Raw genomic sequence first — 19418 nt, forward strand, 5'->3', positions numbered from 1 at the left:
GCAGGCCCCCCAACCTTCACCCCAACACCCCCACCATCATTCACTCCACCCCCCAGCGCCTCACGCGCTCTGACCCTCCGACGCCGGGGAGGGGGGGTCGGTGCAACCATACACATTGGTCCAGTTCCCTCCACAGCCCCCACTACCTCTGGGGAAACTGACACAGGAGGATCAGACACAACATCCACGGACACTGACTCAGGGGGCACAACACAAGGAGATGACACATTAGAGGGACCATCAGACACTGGGACCACAGGGACAGAGACATTGGGGACCCCTGGCACAGCCTCCCTCTCCTCTGCCTCCTCCATGTCCAGACGAAAAAACTCTTCCACCAAAGCTGACTGGTTGTGCATGGCCTCAGGGCACCGGTTGTACGAATGGCCAACCTTATCACACAGATTGCACCTGATGATATTACAATCCTTAGCCAGGTGCCCCAGATCCTGACATAGGGAGCACTTCATCTCTGGGCATGAGGAGGCGAAGTGACCCCGAGAACCGCACTTATTGCAGAGCTTGGGCTGTCCAGGGTAGAACACCACAATCCTGTCCTTCCCAATGAAGGCTGAGGAGGGCAGATGCTGGACCACATTCCCACACACATACAACCTCATCTGCACCGACCACCCACCAGTCCATATCCCTCTCTCATCCACAATCTTCTTCAGGGGTGCAAGTAGCTCCCCAAACCTCCTCAGCCAGACAGCCAAGTCAGCCGAAGGAATGGACTCATTCCGTACTAGAATGGTGACCGTCTTCACTAGAGGTTGGCGTGAGACAACCTTTGGGACGAGTCCCTTCCACTCCGGCAGACCCTTATACATGTGTTCATACTTCTCCCAGAATATATCCAGAGACTCGGGGCGCACAAAGGACAGATCATACTCATAGGATCCTACAGGGCTGATCAAGGCGAAGATGTCATCCGCCCTAAACCCCATCTCCAAAATCCTGTCCACCACCGACATCCTGACCGGGGGAGCACCCCCACCTTCCCATCTGAGCTGCACCAAATTCCTCCTCCTGAAGGACAGGGGCGCAGATGGCAGACCTGCAGCAGACCTCCCCCCAGAGCTGACAACATGATGTGACCCCCTCCTCCCAGCCAGAGCCCCAGCATAGGTCTTATTTGCAGCATTAGATGTAGTGGACCTTAAAGCTGCACCCCGCCCATTGGTTGCAGGAACCTCAGAGCCCCCGCTCTGCAGACCACCATCAGAGGCAGCAGCAGTCCCTCCATCCACCAACACACAGGCATTCCCCTTTCCAGCATTGCAAGCACTCTTATCATCCATATGTTTCCTTTCACTCGTGGCACTACTGCTCCCAGCAGACCCACTCACACCAGATGCTCCTGTCTCCCCCTCCCCCAACATACTCCTCTTAGGCAAAAGCCTTCCACTCCTGGTCACTCTCCCCTGGGTTTCAGCAACCCCTTTCAGAGTGCTGCTGACAATTTCCCTCCCACCATTTTCTGCTGCATTTGCAGCCATCAGCAGAGGTTGTCCAGCAATAGTCTCAGATCCCCCCTTTACCTTCCCCCCAGCAGAGTCCACAGTCACAGGGTTCCTGGTATCAGAGTCCTCAGTCCCAGCAGAGTGCAGTCCTGCAGGCACAGCAGCCATCTTCCCTGCAGAGCTCTGTGCACACACAGGAGGATTTCCCTCCAAAACACTGCAGTGCACATGGCTGTCCACACTGGAGTCAAAAATGGCACTTTTAATAAAGCGCGGCTTTTCTGTTTTTTTCTCCTTTACAGGACCAGGTACAGAGTCCTCACCGTCATCCTCATCCTCAGAGTCCTCAGAAAAACGGAAAGTTCTTCCAATTAGGGAAGACTCCAATTCCTCAATGTACTTCAGCAGTCCTCTGCCATGTTCCTCTACCTCCTGTGCTGTTCCTCCAGCTTGCTGTGGAGGGAGGGAAGCAGAGGCTGACATTTCCTCCAGGGAAGCAGATCCTGAGGTGGATGGGATAGCAGGGGCAGCATCCAGGACCCCCTCCTCACTCTCCACCCGTACTGCCACCGCCGATGCTGGATCCTTACCGGAGTCTCCCTTCATCTTCCGGAACCTTTCCTCATTCCGGAACTTTTCTCTGAAAGCTCCGCTCTTCTCCTTCAGCGTCTTTACCAGATTCTGCTGCTTCTTGATGGCGACCTCCAAACCCTTCATCTCCGGCTTCATGCTCTGCCTCTTTCTGCTCCATGACGTCCTCCAAACCCTTCATCTCCGGCTTCATGCTCTGCCTCTTGCTGCTCCATGACGTCCTCCAAACCCTTCATCTCCGGCTTCATGCTCTGCCTCTTGCTGCTCCATGACTTGTCATGGAGAACTTTCTTTTTCTTGTAGTCAGTTTTCAGACTCACCAACTTTTCCTCCTCCTTTGCGATTCTCACCAGATAATCAGCAACCCGCTCTCTAAAGACAGGGAGGGATTCCCCACTTTTAGGGCCACAGCCAAGGTCTTCAGGTGCTGGTAAAGTATGGGAAGGCAAGCTGGGTCCCTCAGGGGGAGCATGGTCTGAGCCTAGCCCAGAAGAGGCCATGTTTCTGGGGCCAGGCGAGCAGGCCTGGCCCCCTAGTGTCTGGAGAGGGAGAGCACCTGCAGCACAACCTCTCTGGTGCAGAGTGTAAGCTCCTCTGGAACAGAGACTGATGTGACTGTGGGGGAGGGGACATTAGAGTGTAAGCTCCTCTGTACAGAGACTGATTTGACTGGCTCAGTGATCTCTGTACAGCACTATGGTATATGTCAGAGCTATATAAATGTATAACTGCAGCAAACAATGGTATATACCTGTAAAATGTTTATTATTTTTGTTCTCCATAGAAATATCTTTGTAGATGAAGATTTGTGGTAGTCAGACTGTCTGGGTTGGAGATTTCTCTCTCGGGGTTTGAAGAGAATAGAAACTATCAGGAAATAGTAATTCGGGATATATGATTGGTCAGTAGAGGAGGGGGAGGGGTTTTACAGATAAACATTTCTGACAATGAAAAGGGCTTGGCTGTTATTGTGGAATTTATGTAACAGGAAATGTAAGTCGATCCCGGATCCTTTTATATAAAGAGTCATCACGCCTCCCTATACCATGGAGAAGCTGTTCTAATAGGCACCCATAGACACCTCCAGCTGTCATGTAGAAGAGAAGAGGATTAGGAGTTGGTGAGTATTTGGTATTGTTGGGGTTATTTTATTGTTGTGTGTTATGAGCTTTTTAAAGAGATCTGTGTTCTGCTTCATAGTGTAGAACAATGGAGAATGAACCATTTCCATATCAAATCTGAATCTCTGCTCACATCCGGGCTTCTTATATCTGTAGGACCGGAGGATCTACTCCTGGAGCTCAGCTTGTGTGGTGGAGTCTTTCCCACAGACATCACACAGAGATTCTGTTTGGTCAGTCATTTTCACTGGTTGATTTCTGGTTAACAATTTCCAAGGTGACTTTGGCATTTTCTGCGGTGAAAGGTCTTCTGTGGACTAAACCTAATCCTTCATACATGTACATCTTTGATCTCTGGACTCCTGGCCTAAAGCTGGCCATAGATGAGACAGTTTGTGCACAAGAACAATTATGAATAGTCATCCACCTGTCCTATGTTCCACAAGCAGCAAAAACCTTCCAACATTCAATCAATCAATAGATAAGACTGTAACACTTTAGTAAAGAATACCCCTAGAAGATCTGTGGAGGTCTACTGGAGGCCTTCCCCGATGCTCCTTGCATGAGATCCAAAAAATGAAGAGAATTATCCTTTGTGACAAAGCAATATCATAGAAGACCATGCACCATGTATACAATAATGTATCATAAATGTCACTCCTTCATGACATGATGTATCTACCTGGACTTTGTTCAAGGCAGGTTCAGCAGACTTTACTGAAGTTGGGGCGCTGAATCCAAAAATCACACTGAAGTCGATGGGATTTGAATCCAGAATATTTGTTCTGGCCATTTTCTATGCTAATAAGCATGGGATTGTCAAATGACATGGGGGATGGGCACTGCCTTAACCTCCCTGGCGGTATGATTATTTCAGATTTTTGGTGCTGAAAGCAGTACCATTTTTTTGCATGGAAATATGTATTTTTTTTATTGTAGGCTGTAATTTTTAGGAAAAACTCACTGAAATCTGTCCGAACAAGAGTCTAGTAAACATCCCGGGTATGATAAAATTTGAAACACAAAATCATAAATTATAATTTAATAAATAATCATAAAAATAATATAAAAATAATAAAAAATTTAATTCAATAATATAATCAAACCAAAAACACTGAAATGTGAAATAGAGCGCCAAGTTCGCACATTGCTGAGCAAAGTCGCAGAATCGTTTTCAGTGTCTGATGACGAATTTCCCCCACCAATCATTATCACTCAATTCTGCAAGTGGTTCTGATTTACTATCGCTGTTCTCTAGCTGATCTAAACCGCTTTTGACCTAAAGGGACACTTTTTGGACGCCATGGACATTTCTCAGTTTCCAGGCAGAAAGAACAGACAAAATGCAGGCAGGGCGCAGGACAAAGCACTCGGGACACAATGTATGTGAAATTGGTTGAGACAGCAATGTTTTACTATGTAAAATGTAAAAAAAAAAAAAATGACATTTTTTAAAATTTTTAAATTTCCCGCCGCCGCCGGCGGCGGCGCCCGTACGTCCCGACGTCACAGGGACAGGACACAGAAGCCGGATGCCGGCATCGGCCGGAGGAGATGGCCGGGGACGCTGCAGGGGACACATCATGGGAGCGCAGGGTAAGGTAAGTGAAGAACACTTGCCGGAGCAGTGCCGCAGGGTAAGCCCGAGTGTAGCTCGGGGTTACCGCTTTTGGTACTGAAATGTTACCCCGAGCTACACTCGGGAATACCGCCAAGGAGGTTAAAGAACATGTACCAATATATACAAAATAAATAAACATATTTGTCAGGAAGCAGCAATTTTAGTAATGCTTAAAGTAAAATATGAAAAATGTAAAATGAACTTAAATAACATGTTTGGGGGATGCCCTGACCCTGCCTGTGAAGCGACCCGTCTGTATGATGTTTGCAATCTGAAAGAGCAATACTGACATTTATAAAGAAAAAAAGTCTTCCCTATAGCCAAAATACAGCTACAGGGCGGCACGGATGCACACAATTATGTATATATATGGGATTTTGCGCTACCAGGTAGGGGGCACGCTTGAGGCATGCTAGCACCCTACCTACACCGCCATTCACAGCTGTAGCTGTCAATCACCGGGTCCCGGCTGGTGATTACTTTCTGGTGCCCGGTGATTGCTAAACATCTCCGACGGGGAGAAAAACGGTTTGTAAACAAAGCCATGCAAAGCAGTGTTCTTACAGTGAAGCACTATGTAAAGCAGCACACAGTTAGCCCTTTGATTGCCCCTCATGATAACCCCTTCCTGCCCAGTGGCATTAGTACAGTGTCTGTGTTTTTTATTAGCACTGATCACTGTATTGGTGTCACTGGGGATGTCAGTGCAACCAAGTCAGTTCCCCCCCAAGTGTCAGAATGCCCACCGCAGTCCCGCTATAAGTTGCTGATCGCCACCCTTACTAGTAAAAATTAAAATGATTCATTATCTGTACCGCTATTTGTAGACACTATAAAATTTATATGGAGACCAATTAATTTACACGTATTGGGATTTTTTTTTAGCAAAGACATGCAGCAGAATACATTTTGGCCTAAATTTATGATCAAATTTGATTTAAAAATTTTTACTGGACAAGTTTAATTGCAAAAAGTCAATAATATTGTTTTTTTCTCAAAATCGGTCTTTTTTTATAGCGTGTAAAAAAACCTGTAAAGGCGACCAAGTACCACTGAAATAAATCTCAATTCATGTGAAAAAAGGGCGCAAATTTCATTGGGGTGCAGTGTTGCATGAATGCGCAGTTCTCAGTTAACCTCCCTGGCGGTCTGATTATTTCAGATTTTTGGTGCTCAAAGCGGTACCATTTTTTTGCATGGAAATATGTATTTTTTTTATGGTAGGCCTGTAATTTTTAGGAATAACTCACTGTAATCTGTCTGAACAAGAGTCTAGTAAACATCCCGGGTAGGATAAAACTTGAAACACAAAATCATAAATTATAATTTAATAAATAATCATAAAAAATAATAATATAATAATAATAAATGTAATTCAATAATATAATCAAACCAAAAACACTGAAATGTGAAATATAGCGCCAAGTTCGCACATCGCTGAGCAAAGTCGCAAAATCGTTTTCAGTGTCTGATGAGGAATTTCCCCCACCAATCATTATCACTCAATTCTGCAAGTGGTTCTGATTTACTATCGCTGTTCTCTAGCCGGTCTAAAACCGCGTCTGACCTAAAGGGACGCTTTTTGGACGCCATGGACGTTTCTCAGTTTCCAGGCAGAAAGAACAGACAAAATGCAGGCAGGGCGCCGGACAAAGCACTCGGGACAAAATGTATGTGAAATTGTTTGATACAGGAATGTTTTACTATGTAATAATCATTTTAAAAAAAATGAAATTTTTAAAAATTTTCAAATTTGCCGCCGATTGCGGCACCCGTACGTCCCGACGTCACAGTGACAGGAACACGGAAGCCGAATGCCGGCATCGGCAGGAGGAGGTGGCCGGGGACACTGCAGGGGACACATCGCGGGAGCGAAGGACAAGGTAAGCTCTGCAGGGACTCCCTATGCAGCGCCGCATGGTAAGCCCGAGTGTAGCTCGGGGTTACCGCTTTTGGTACTGAAACTTTACCCCGAGCTACACTCAGGAATACCACCAGGGGGGTTAAAGTAACGCAGTGCTGTAGTACAATAAATGGTCTGGTCAGGAAAGGGGGGAATCCTCAGGGGGGCATGTGGTCAAACTGCTGGTAAATGACCATTCCTGGCCTCTTCATTCTGTTTGTAAACAAAGCAGCCATGGATCCCTTTATCTATAACAGAGCCTTACCCTAGTTGAGATGTTAATGGGGGACCCCATAGAATAAGGTGGTGGTTTCCTCTAACAATACATACCAGACCCTTATCCTTAACCCCCTCACAACTGCAGTATATGCAATGTCCCGTAAGTGGGCTTTATTCCTGGGCATTGCATATGTGTTTGTGCTGGAAGTGGACTCAATCATGTACTTTCAGCGCTGAGACTAAGACATCACAGATGACTCCTGGTTCCATACTAACAATCAGGAGCTGGAGGAATTGGCTCTCAATCACATGGTCAATGAGATAGCCTGTGATTGGCTATTACAGTAATTAAGGAATCACCAAAGCTGTTTTTTACCGGTGAGTACAACATCACTTCCGCCCTATACCTGTGGGTATACATATGAGAGGAGAAATGATGTCAGCTTGGGGGTGGACCACCAATGCATCTCCTCAAGCCTTGTGAGCACCAGAGGTGGCCATGCATTCCACGCCTGATCAGGTAATTCCTTCCTAACACAGAAGGGGACATCTGATTGTTGGGAACATCGCTGCAGATCTTAGATGATGGGAGAGGATGGTGATCTACAGACCACTAGAAAGTCAGACACTAGATCCAGGAGCAGGGCACACAATGGGTGGCAGCTACAGGGTTAAGAAAAACCATAGGGCCAAACAAAAATGAAAATAGTGAGGGGACCTTACTTGTAATATAAGTGCAGTTTGAGCTTATTCATTTTGTATGAGCTGAAATCTCACCGCAAAGGTATTGGGTTCAGTATCTCGTTCAAGTACTCGGTATCGGCACCGGTGCCCATACTGGAATCAGTATTGGTGCATCCCTAACAGGAGTCACTCTGTAGCCTATCCCTGAGTTGTATCTGTTCTGTGAAGAGGACAATATTCATTGTACCTAGAGGACGAGTCTGTAACAAAGTCTGTGAAGAAAAATAAAGATTAATCTAGATCAGAGCTTGATCCAGTTTAATTAGTGGCAGTTAGTGGCAGTGTTAGGGCTGGTGTATTTTATGTAGGAAAAAAGGTTTTATATATTTAGTGGCAGTGGCAGTGTATTTAGGTAGGACAAAATAAAAAACACAACCCCCCCAAAAAAAACAAAATGTGTAGCAATGTTTCTTGGCCACACTATGGGTGCAAAGAACAAATAATGCACATAAATATGGTGTCATTATAGCCATCAGGAGTGGGAGGATGTATTTTACAGTTTTTTTGGTGGTGGGTCACAGTAATGGCATACAATTATACAGCTAAGATATATATAGATATAATTACTACTTTTGTTGTTTTCCTTTGATAATACAACAAAATCAGGAGATATCCTTTGACATTTACCATCAAATGAAAATGCAATCTGCCCTGAAATAAATGCAGTCCAGTCCACCTGGATACACTAAGTACTTGTGATGATACGGATTTACTAAAACATGGCAATAATAAAAAAATGGCTTTGAGTGTTAAAGTTTGTTTTACCCTAGCCATGAAGGTGTTAATGATGGTCTGATATGGATATCAGGGGGGCCCATAAAAAAGAAATAAATGGATTGGGTCACATTCCATGTTAGACCCGTATTCGAGCTTACAGCCTGTCTGGCTAGAAACACACAAGCATTTAACCCACCTCCCCTGAACCATGGCAGGTCATATGCCCTCAATATGGCACCATGTTGGTTGATGAGAACAAGGACCTCTCCCCCACAACCCTGGCTTAGTAGTTGTGGGGGTCTGTGGTTGGGGGCATATTGGAAACTGGAAGCCCCTTTTAAGATCAGTGGGCTCCCAGAAACCACACTTCCCTTGTACATGAGTAGTACATAGTACCCCTAACCATTCACAAAAAGTGTAATTGTAAACCACACAGTTTTGATAAGTCATTAAATAAAATATGAAAATCCCTCATGATGTAAACCCACCAATCATGATGAACAACACTCAACAATCAGCCAAAATACAAACCCTGCCAGCACATTTGATACCATTACTTAATTTGTGACAGTTCCAGTCCCCATTGGTAAATGTAATCAAAAGGAAGGGGCCATTGACCAAATATTGTCCTGTGGTCATATTTGGTCAGTGATGTCAGCTACTATCTCCGCCCCTTTGTTTACATGACCCATGATGCCTTTAAATGAATGGGCCCAGGTGACATCACTGGTTGCTATGAACACATTTGGTGCTGGCAACTGATGCTTCCTTTACAACCATTGACAGGTAGGAAGTCATCATACTGCTACTGTATATACTGTACATACTTGAATGATGGATATCCATCTGTCTATCTAATCTGTTCATCTGTACCAGGGTCTGCTCAGACAAGCTCTTGGAGAACTGAAAACTCAACACATGTTTATTAGTTTCAACTCTGAATTGGGTGTAATGAAAAGTGTGGTTATATGTGCCCTAATAAAGGGGGTACATAGAACTTATACAATCAAACAAATACCTCATCAGAACATATACCTAGCAGTAAATAAGGCATGAACTATGCTGAGGTATACAGATATATATTGCACAAATAAAGTAAGTTCCTCTTTTCTCATAAGTTTCTCTGGGCGTAGTGCCAGGGTACATTCTTACTACAATAGGTTTCTGCAATAAGCCAGCACTGCCCTGAAATCTGGGTCTCTATTGATGTGTCCCTTTCAAAGTAAGAGTATTCTGTGTTTTTTTAATTTCTGGTGTTCTTCTACAATTTATCACTGACCGCTGCAAATAATGACATCCTGAGTGTAGAGCTTCGGGGGAGGGGGGTTCAGGGGCAGTTTCTACATCACATCTTCTTCTCTGTTCTAAGAGTCTTCCCTACATCTCCTTAGATCCTGGCCATATGATCTTCTGTCATGGAACCAGACAAAGAGGACCTATGGGACATGTCCCTGGAGTTTCATGCAGCTTTCTAGTGAAGGATCCAACATTTTCACAAAACTTCACAGTCCCTGAGTGATACTCGTGCTTTGTATGGTGGTCCCTTAATTCGGAATGACCGTATTCAGTGGCTCTGGCTGGGAATGTCTACTAGAGTGCAGGAAATCCTAGTGGCCCCGTACTAAATTGTGCCAATTCATTGTACTGGTATAAAAGATTAATAAAGTGGAGAAGATCTGAATCATCTCTTTACATGTATGGGACACTTTCGTTGTATTAGATAAAGTATCTGTTGACATTTGGTCACCTGGAGTATCTTTAGATCCTTCCCTCCTCTATGACATTCATGGCAGAGGGGTCCCTCCTTCTATAGAGATACAGAATTGTTTTTCTGTGATCTGATCCACTCCACACTAAGCTCTTCATCCCAGTGTTTCCCTTTTCTCAGACATGTGACAGAGAAGAAAGTTGTCTTTACAAGCTTTGTGTGTACTCAGCCAGGCCGTACTTCATCTAATCCCAACCCGACATCCAGAATCATTGAATGTTTGTCAGATGATTTATACCAGCAATAAATATGAACCAGCCAGGATTATGACCTGTCTCAGTGTTCATTCTGAATGATAAGAACATTTATTACAGATAACTGAGGACAAAGATCCATTTGTGTTGTAGACCTTTTCCGGTAAGAGGTTGTATCACCACCGCGTATTGGAGCAGAATTTCACTGGCCAAATCAGGGTCATAGAACCTTCCTGGTAAGGAATGTGAAGGGGAAGAAGATGTTGTATGGGAAGGTCATAATTCAGATATTTGTGGTGTAAATGACTTTAACAATTTGGTTGCATGCAGACCACCACACGGTCTACGTTGTAGAAGTACATGGAGAGTGGTTTGGTCCTGTATGGTGCCGGCAAGAGAGAGATGCTCAGGGTCATCTCAGTTTGCATTGGGTATTGATCTATCTATGATATCAATGAAGAGGTCTGATGCCTGGATTTACTAACGTTTGTTACAATTTGTTGTTAAGCTATAATAGTTGTTTCCTTGTAATTCCAGGTCAGTGTCTGATTGGTTGGTCCCATACCATAAACAATGGCATCAAGTGTTCCTGGAGGTGAGATATACCATGCCAGACAGGTTGTTTGTTTAACTTTTGTTGTAGAATTTTTCCTATTTCAGAAAAAGCAAAAGGAAAATATAGGATAGAACAGAAGGGTACAATTCAGGCACCAGTTAGTCCAGTCTTGGAGCCAGTAGACATCTTTAGAAGTAGGGTTTGCTTTCTAATAAGTTAATAGATGGAATATAACAGAAGGTAATGGGAATGTGTATTCAAATGTAACTTAAAAGTTATTTTTTTAGTTTGGATAGATGAAGATTTCATATCCCAGTAACATAAACACCTCCTGTGTGTGGTACCTCCAGTGCGTGGTACATGACGGGTTATGGAACTCATCCAAACCATCATCTTATCATGTCCTATGAGTTTCAGAGACAGTAAATTCAAAGCATATTAAGTAAACATCAGAAAACTGTTTTTAAAATGTTCCTACCAAGCATGACAGAGGCCCGTTGTCTGGTTTATGGAAATGGTTATTCATTTATTACATATACTTATTGTGATGGAATTCCTGTCACCCTGATTAGCTGATTCTGTCAGCTTCCTCACCGCTGGGACACAGGACCAAGGTAATTTAGCTAGGTATTGCACCCAAGACTAGGTGACACTAGTTTAGGTGCAACAGGTTTTTATACACTTCATAAATGGGGCAGTCCCCACATGAACAATACAAGCAAATATTACACATTGGGATAAACATCCCATGCTGATTAACCACTTTCAGACCGCTTGCCCGCAATGTACTGCGGACAAATGGCAGCTACAGGACCAGTGATGTACCCGTAGAACACGGCACTGACTAAAAGCATTACATTTTACCTGCACATGTTAGATTGCCACAAGTTTTTGGAATACAAAGAAAGAAAACAAAAATGTGTTTTTTTTTTCTTTTATTCTTTCTCAAAATCCTGTGACAAAAATTATATCTGCAAAATACTCACCATGCTTCTTATTAAATTCCTTGGGGTGTCCACTGTCCAAAAAGCGGTCATTTGGGGGAGTGTTTGCACTTTCCAGGCATTTTACGGCCTCCAAAACTGTGACAGGTAGTGAGGAAGTGACCTGAGGAAATATGCCTTTTGAAAGCCTAGAAGTGGTTATTGGATTTATGGGGGCATGCATTTGGCTAGGCTGCCAAAAAGTCTCTCACACGTGGTACCCCATAATCAGGAGAGGTAGCAAAATGTATTTTGGGGAGTAATTTCACATATACCCATGGCATGCCTGAGTAATAAATCATTTAACTGACAACTTTGTTTAAAAAAAAAATATTTTCCAAAAATTTCTGGCAAAAAATAAAATGTTCCATGGACTCAACATGCCTCTCAGCAAATTCCTTGGGGTGTCTGCTTTCTAAAAAAAAGGGGGTCATTTAGGGGGTTTTTGTACTGCAATGGCATTTTAACACCTCAAGAAATGTGATGGGCAGTCAGAAAGTAAAAGCTGCATAAATTCCAGTAACTATACTATAGTTTGTAGACGCTATAACTTTCACATAAACCAATTAATTTATACATACTGGGATTTCCTTTTTGCCAGAAACATGTATCCGAATACATTTGGCCTAAATTTATGACTAACCTTGAGTTTACTATATATTTTTTTATAACCTAAGTAAACAATACTTTTTCATTTATATCACAAAAATAAAAACCCCACTGTTGATCAAATACCACCAAAAGAAAGCTCTTTTTATGTGTGAAAAAAGGATATACATTTTGTTTTGGTACAGCATTGCCAGTTGAAATAGTGCAGCGCCAAATAGCAAAAAATTGTCTGGTCAGGAAGGGGGGTAAATCTTCTGGAGGGCAAGTGGTTAAATAAGGAGGTCAAGTTGACACAAAGCTAATCCCATTATGTAGGAACCTTAAGGAGGACTAACCACCAGACAGAAACAATAGGTGACTCAATTAACAATGGGACAAAAAAACAAAGGTAAACACATCACACCTTACAGGAATAAACAGATTACAGCAAAAGTCCTCAGCATCAGGTTGTTTTGAGCTGATTATATTAACATCTGCTCTGAGTCTAGGAGGGAGGTTGAAGCAGTCAATGCTGGTTTGGGCACAGTGAACCAAAATCTGTATTCTGGTCCTCCAGTTCTCAAAGTCTGTGTGCTTTGGGGAGACATGGACATGAATCCAAAGTAAAACTACTACAAAAGGTCCACCAGGCACACACCTCCAAAAGAAGAGAGCCCCCTCCAATGCCAGGGCCCATAGTCAGTAGGCAAGAGGCTAGCTTGCAGTCCCCTCCAAAATCCCCTGTCCCATTTGGGTCTATCAGACTTATATAGCACCATCAATTTACGCTGCACTTTACATATATAGGACATTCACATCAGTGCCTGTCCTCACAGAGCTTACAATCTAACTTACATTCATACATACACATACTAGAGCCAATTTAAACAAAAGCCAATTAACCTTCCAGCATGTCTTTGGAGTGTGGGAGGAAACCAGAGTACCCGGAGGAAACCCACTCATAGAGAGATCATACAAACTATGGTGCTATGGTTGATATTTGAACTGACAACCCTAGTGCTGTTAGGTGCTAACCACATAGCCACTGTGTCAAGTGTCCAGAGCAGTGGTCTCCAAACTGCGGCCCTTTTCTTGATTTTATCTGACCCCTAGGGCACTAATCCTATTACTGATATGAGACACTGTTCCTCCCACTGACATCAACAATGGGACATAATTCCTACCACTGACACCAAAAATGGGGCGCTATTCCTCCCCTAATGTTAAAGATAGGGCATGGTTTACACCCACTGACTCCAGGACAATTTATACCCCAACTGGAAAAAGTGTGGCCCCCCTAAAGTCTGAGGAACAGTAAAATGGCCCTTTGTTTAGAATGTTTGGAGATTTAGAGGGTTATTTGTCCATGGGGTCATGATGGTGCACAGCAGTTATTGCAGACTGAAACAAATTCTAAAAATTTCACTTGCACATCACATGAAAGTCTCTGAGAACAATTATTGTACCCAACTCATGTACAGCCTTGTACTCTCTGGTTTTCTACCCATTTTAATATGCAAGTCCCATTTGCCCACATATTTTCTGATCCAGGATAGATGTCCTATAACACTGGTGGCAGGGGCAGCACAGCCAGGGGTAGCATTGGCAACTATCATCTTGACTAAAGTATTGATCTTGGATTAAGTATTGAGCATTGCACTTCGGCTCTGCACTTCAGTGAAAGCACAAAACGAAAAAACACAGCAGACAACCTAAAATACTAAACAGACTACAGGTGACCTGTTTCCCCATCCAGCGTTCTCATCTCTTACCTAGTCTGCTTCTTCATCTCACCACTCTGTAACATGCAAACATGCACTCCCTACTCCTCCTTCTCACCATTGTATCTTCTCTCTTCAAAATCTCTTTCCTTCACCCCTCTTCTCCACCCCACAGCTTATATATATCACCCTCACTCCTGTCCTCACCTTATTGCTGTACTCATCAACTCCTGATAATTCTGAACCCACATACTAAGAAACCACCAGGACACTGGAGCCTGTTCCTCCATATAAGTCCTACTCCCATATTACCTCACTCACCCTTCTGCTTCTCCTAACATCTGGAGACATTTCCCCAAATCCTGGGCTGCCATCTTTTTACTTTGATCAACACACCCGGAACCCTCTATCCTATAACAGCAGCCGCAATCCACACAATCTGGATACTGTTCCTCTTCTTCCTAGAACCAGCCTCCCCTTTTCCTGTGTCCTCTGGAATGCCCGCTCTGTCTGTAACAAACTCACCTCTGTCCATGACCTTTTTATCACAAACTCCTTTAACTTGCTTGCATTTACGGAAAACTGGATTCCTGAATCTGACTTTCCCTCTCCTGCTGCCCTCTCCCATGGTGGTCTTCTCTGGACTCACTTTCCCAGGCTTAGTGGATGGAAAGGAGGTGGAGTTGGAATCCTCCTATCCCCTCAAAGCACTTTTCAGGTCCTTCATTCACCTCCTCATTTGAAGTTCCCTGTATTTGTCAGTTCTCTCCAGTTTCTTTAAGAGTTGCTGTGATCTATCGGCCTCCTGGACCGGTATCCAGCTTCCTTGATGACTTCTCTGCCTGGCTGCCTTACTTTCTCACTTTTGAAATTCCCACAATCATTCTTGGTGACATCAACATCCCTGTTAATCGTAACACTCCTGCTACCTCTAAACTTCTGAGCCCAACCACTTTTTTTGACCTAAAACAATGGACGCATGCTTCTACTCACTCCAATGGTAACTGCCTCCACCTTGTATTCTCCTACCTATGCACTCCTTGCAACCTCACCAACTTTCCTCTTCCTCTCTCTGATCCTTTATTAGCTTCACTCTCTCTTTGGCTTCCTCCTTCTTGTCTTCCAACTACCTAACAGTTACCCATAGAAACATTCGCTATCTTAACTGTTCTCTTCTTTTTTCAGCAACAACTTGTCTCTATGACAAAATTTCAGCCCTGTCTTACCTTAACCTGGCCACTTCTGTATACAACAGTTCACTGTCATCCACCGTGGACACATTGGCCCCCCTCACTACACACTGAAGTAGGTCCTGACCGCTATAGCCCTGGCAAACAAACAATACCAGATGCCTCAAAAAACGTGGCCGTGCTCCTGAGCGTTTATGGTGTAAGACTAGGACCCAGCAAGACTTCAACCAATAGAAATCTGCCCTTCAAAAATACAATTCTTGTCTCCACACTGCCAAACAGACCTATTATACCACTCTCATTAACACCCTCTCATGCAATCCCCGTTAACTCTTTTCTACCTTTAACTCTCTACTTCATCCTTCTCTACCTCCACCCCCTAACTCACTCACTGCCCAGGAGATCGCTAATCACTTCAAAAATAAGATTGATACAATTTGTGATGAGATCTCCACTGTACAGATATCTCCCTCACCCTACACTCCTTGTCCACCTGTAAAGTCTTGTCAGGGTCCTGTCCATGGCAGGAGTTCTGGAAGATCTGGCATTCCTGCCATTACGCTGTATGGCTGCAGAGGTACACATCAGCCTCAGTCTGGTGCCAGACGGCCTTTATAAGGAGGCTCATCACTTCCTCTGGTTGCTGGATGATCTCTAGCTCCCTTTGCCCTGTTCCTGTTCCTGTGATTCTGACTTGTGATTTCCTGTTACCGACTCTGCTTGCTCCTGGACCTGTCTACTCTGCCTTACTCCTGATCTGACCTCGGCTTGGCTTATGGATACTCTCTCTCTCGCTCCTCTGCGTATGACCTCGGCTTTCCCATCTGACTACGTCTGCTCTGATTCTCACCTGCTACCTGACCTTGGCTTACTACCCAGTAAACATACAAACCCCAGAAGGGCTTGCATACCTCGCACAGGCGCCTCCTCTCTGCAGACCTATCTCCATGCACCAGCTGTGCTTCTGAGTGGACCACCAACCAGCACTCCTACAGATGACCTGTGCAACTTTGGGCCTGACTGCTGCTGTCCCACTCTCAGGGGAGTTCAGAACTTAGCCGCAAAGAAAGCCCTCTCTCCATTGGCCTCCATCACCAGGTACGTGATAAATCTATACTTTCCTTGTTTAATCCAGCTACTATAAAGGAGATTGATCAATTTTTTTCTAAAGCCCAGCTAACCACTTGTCCCCTGGACCCTGTTCCCCCAAAATTACTACAGTCACCCCCTTGCTCTATCCTTCACTCTTTAACTCATATCTTCCCCTTTCTACTGGTATCTTCCCCAACTCTCTAAAACATGCATTAGTCACCCCCATACTTAAAAAGGCTTCATTGGACTCCACCAATCTTAGCAACCTAAGATCCATCTCTTTACTCTCTTTTGCCTCCAAACTCCTTAAACATCTAGTCTACAACCGACTGGGCTGCCACCTTAGAAAGAATAACCTTCTCAATCCCCTTCAGTGTGGATTTCGCCCAAAACACTCCACAGAAACATTTTCTCCTAAAACTCTCAAACAACTTGCTAAAAACGAATGGTCACTATTCTGTACTCTTACTCTTGGACCTCTCCGCTGCCTTTGACACAGTTGACCACCCCCTTGTCCTCAAAAAACTCTAAAGACTATTTACTTGGTCTCCATGACTGTACTCTCCATTGGTTCAAATCTTACCTATCTCACCGCACCTTCAGAGTCACTTACAACTCTACTACCTCCTCACCTACTCCTCTTACTGGCAGAGACCCCCAAGGTTCTGTCCTTGGTCCTCTCCTATTCTTGATCTACACTTCTTCCTTGGGTCAGCTGACAGCTCTCCATGGTTTCCAAAACCATATCTATGTTGATGGCACACAAATCTATCTCTCTATTCCTCAGCTCACCCCATCAGTTTCCTCAAGTATCACCGATTTACTATCCGACATATCAGACTGGATGTCACACCACTTCCTAAAACTCAATCTATCCAAACTGAGCTCATAATATTTCCTCCCCCACGTACCTCTTCCCCTGATTTCTTGGTCAGGATCAATAGCACCACTATCAACCCATCCCTGCATGCCGGGGTGCTAAGGGTAACCCTGGATTCTGAACTATCAGGCCCACATCCAATCCTTGTCCAAATCATGCCACCTCAACCTCCGCAACATCTCCAGAATATGCCCCTTTTTAACCAATGATACCACAAAGTTCCTGATTAACTATCTGGTTATCTCTCGCCTCGACTACTGAATCTCTCTCCTCATTGTCTTACCTTTGACTATTCCCCTTCCAGTTCATCATGAATACGGCTGCCAGACTCATCCACCTTACCAACCGTTCAGTGTCTGCTACCCCCCTCTGCCAATCCCTCCACTGGCTTTCACTCGCCAACAAAAAAAATTCCAAATACTAACAACAACTTACAAAGCCCTCCAGAACTCTGCCCCCAGCTACATCACCAACCTGGTCTCAAAATATCAACCAAACCACTTTCTTCGATCCTCCAAGACCTTCTGCTCTCTAGTTCCCGTATCACCTCCTCCCATGCTCACCTCCAGGACTTCTCCCGAGCTTCTCTCATCCTATGGAACTCCCTACTCTAATTTGTCCGTCAATCTCCTAATCCACCTTTAGACGATACCTGAAAACCTTGCTCTTTAAAGAAGCCTATCCTGTTTCTAACTAGTAAACTGCCTTTTATTTCCTCCATCAGTTCATCACCCCACAGCTATTACCTTTTGTATCACTCAACCCTTCCTCCTAGATTGTAAGCTCTAATGTTTCCTCTTGTACCAAATTGTATTGTATCTGTAATGTCAAGGCTGGTGTTAGATATCATGGGTAAATAATCTTTCTTCATAAATCTAGGGCAAAATGTATTCTGTTAACTTTTTTGTAAACAATAACCCAAATCAGTATATAGAAAAAAATGTAAATAAAAAAATATACATTTTCTATTTATTTATGTGTTTATATGTATTATGTATTTATGGATTTTTTTGCATACCATCACCCTAGCAGTACAGTGTCATTATAGTGACACTGTACTACCTGTGGGGGGCTGATCAGGATTTTTTTTTTCTTTTTACAAACCAATCATTTCTCTATCTCTCTGGCTGCATTCCTGCGGTCATTGAGAAATACTGTGAAAGCTGTGATTGGTCAAAGCTTATCACATGGCACTGCTGTACTGCTGTAAATAGCCTTATACCATGTGATCTCTGTGATCATTTACAGAGCTAGTAAATAATGGTGTCAGGATGTGACATCTTGTTTACTACTGTTCATGTGATTGCTGCTTGGCCAATCAGTGATCATACGGAATCAGGGGCCACCCACTGTGGCCCGGTACAGCGTTCTGTGTTCTGCTGTATCTGGTGGACACAACGGGCACAGATTGCGCTGCGTGCTCCCAGGGAGCGTGCACAGGTGGCAGATGCAGGGGGAACATTTAAAAAGGTCCACCTGCATCGGTGTTTCTTCCATCCAGCCCATGCCAATAAACAGTTAATAAAGAGGTTAAACTGGGGAAAAATCATCAGTTTCACCAGCGACTCCTTAGGGAGTGCGCTACATAATTGAAGGTGAAGCCATATGATCATGTGATTTATATTCTTGTACTGAAGGTGAGAAGCACTTTGTGGATCAGTACCGGGCAGAGCTCATCCAGAGGATCATTATGGTACATCCAGTGTTGGACAATCTATTACAAGAAGGTCTTCTGACTCAAGAACATTGTGACACAGTGAAGGCCAAGGAGACCACCCAGGAGAAGATGAGGGGTCTGTATCAGTTCAGCAGAGGATGGAGCATCCCTGACAAGGACATCTTTTACCAAGCTCTCCAAGTCAGCAATCCCGGGGTCATGGAACTCCTGGAAGGAACATCATTATCAGGTAATATTGTTCAGAGATGTTTGGTTTGTATACCTTTTGCAGCAAATCAAGGAAACAATAACCTTGTAGTATATTAAAATGATTTTACTAAACAAGAGTGTTGCATATACAAACCACTGACAAATGTAGGAAAACAATACAAGACATGCAGAGTATTACA

The 19418-nt window shown here is 44.0% G+C and overlaps 2 protein-coding genes across 2 annotated transcripts in view; one reads left to right on the forward strand and one right to left on the reverse strand.

The window, feature by feature from the left end:
- Positions 1-3968, reverse strand: part of LOC149460630 (uncharacterized) — a 20244-nt gene extending 16276 nt beyond the window's left edge. The window contains exon 1 of the mRNA XM_089679399.1: positions 3858-3968. Within this exon, the coding sequence (XP_089535525.1) occupies positions 3858-3968 (111 nt within the window). The remainder of the gene's footprint in view (positions 1-3857) is intronic.
- LOC149460631 (apoptosis-associated speck-like protein containing a CARD) lies at positions 3100-19418 on the forward strand. The gene is made up of 3 exons (XM_089679393.1): positions 3100-3174; positions 10879-10936; positions 18989-19418. The coding sequence occupies exons 2-3, from the start codon at positions 10915-10917 to the stop codon at positions 19333-19335; spliced, it is 369 nt and encodes a 122-aa protein (XP_089535519.1). The 5' UTR covers positions 3100-3174; positions 10879-10914; the 3' UTR covers positions 19336-19418.

The sequence above is a fragment of the Staurois parvus genome, unplaced genomic scaffold, assembly GCF_062004578.1.
Source record: "Staurois parvus isolate SC_StPar_1 unplaced genomic scaffold, SC_StPar_1.0 ptg000223l, whole genome shotgun sequence".
NCBI classification, from domain to species: Eukaryota; Metazoa; Chordata; class Amphibia; order Anura; family Ranidae; genus Staurois; species Staurois parvus.

Coding starts and splice junctions, on each gene's coding strand:
- LOC149460631 (XM_089679393.1), top strand. CDS start 10,915: ATGGCATCAAGTGTTCCTGGAG. Junction 10,937..18,988: donor GGCATCAAGTGTTCCTGGAG/GTGAGATATACC, acceptor CTTGTACTGAAG/GTGAGAAGCACTTTGTGGAT.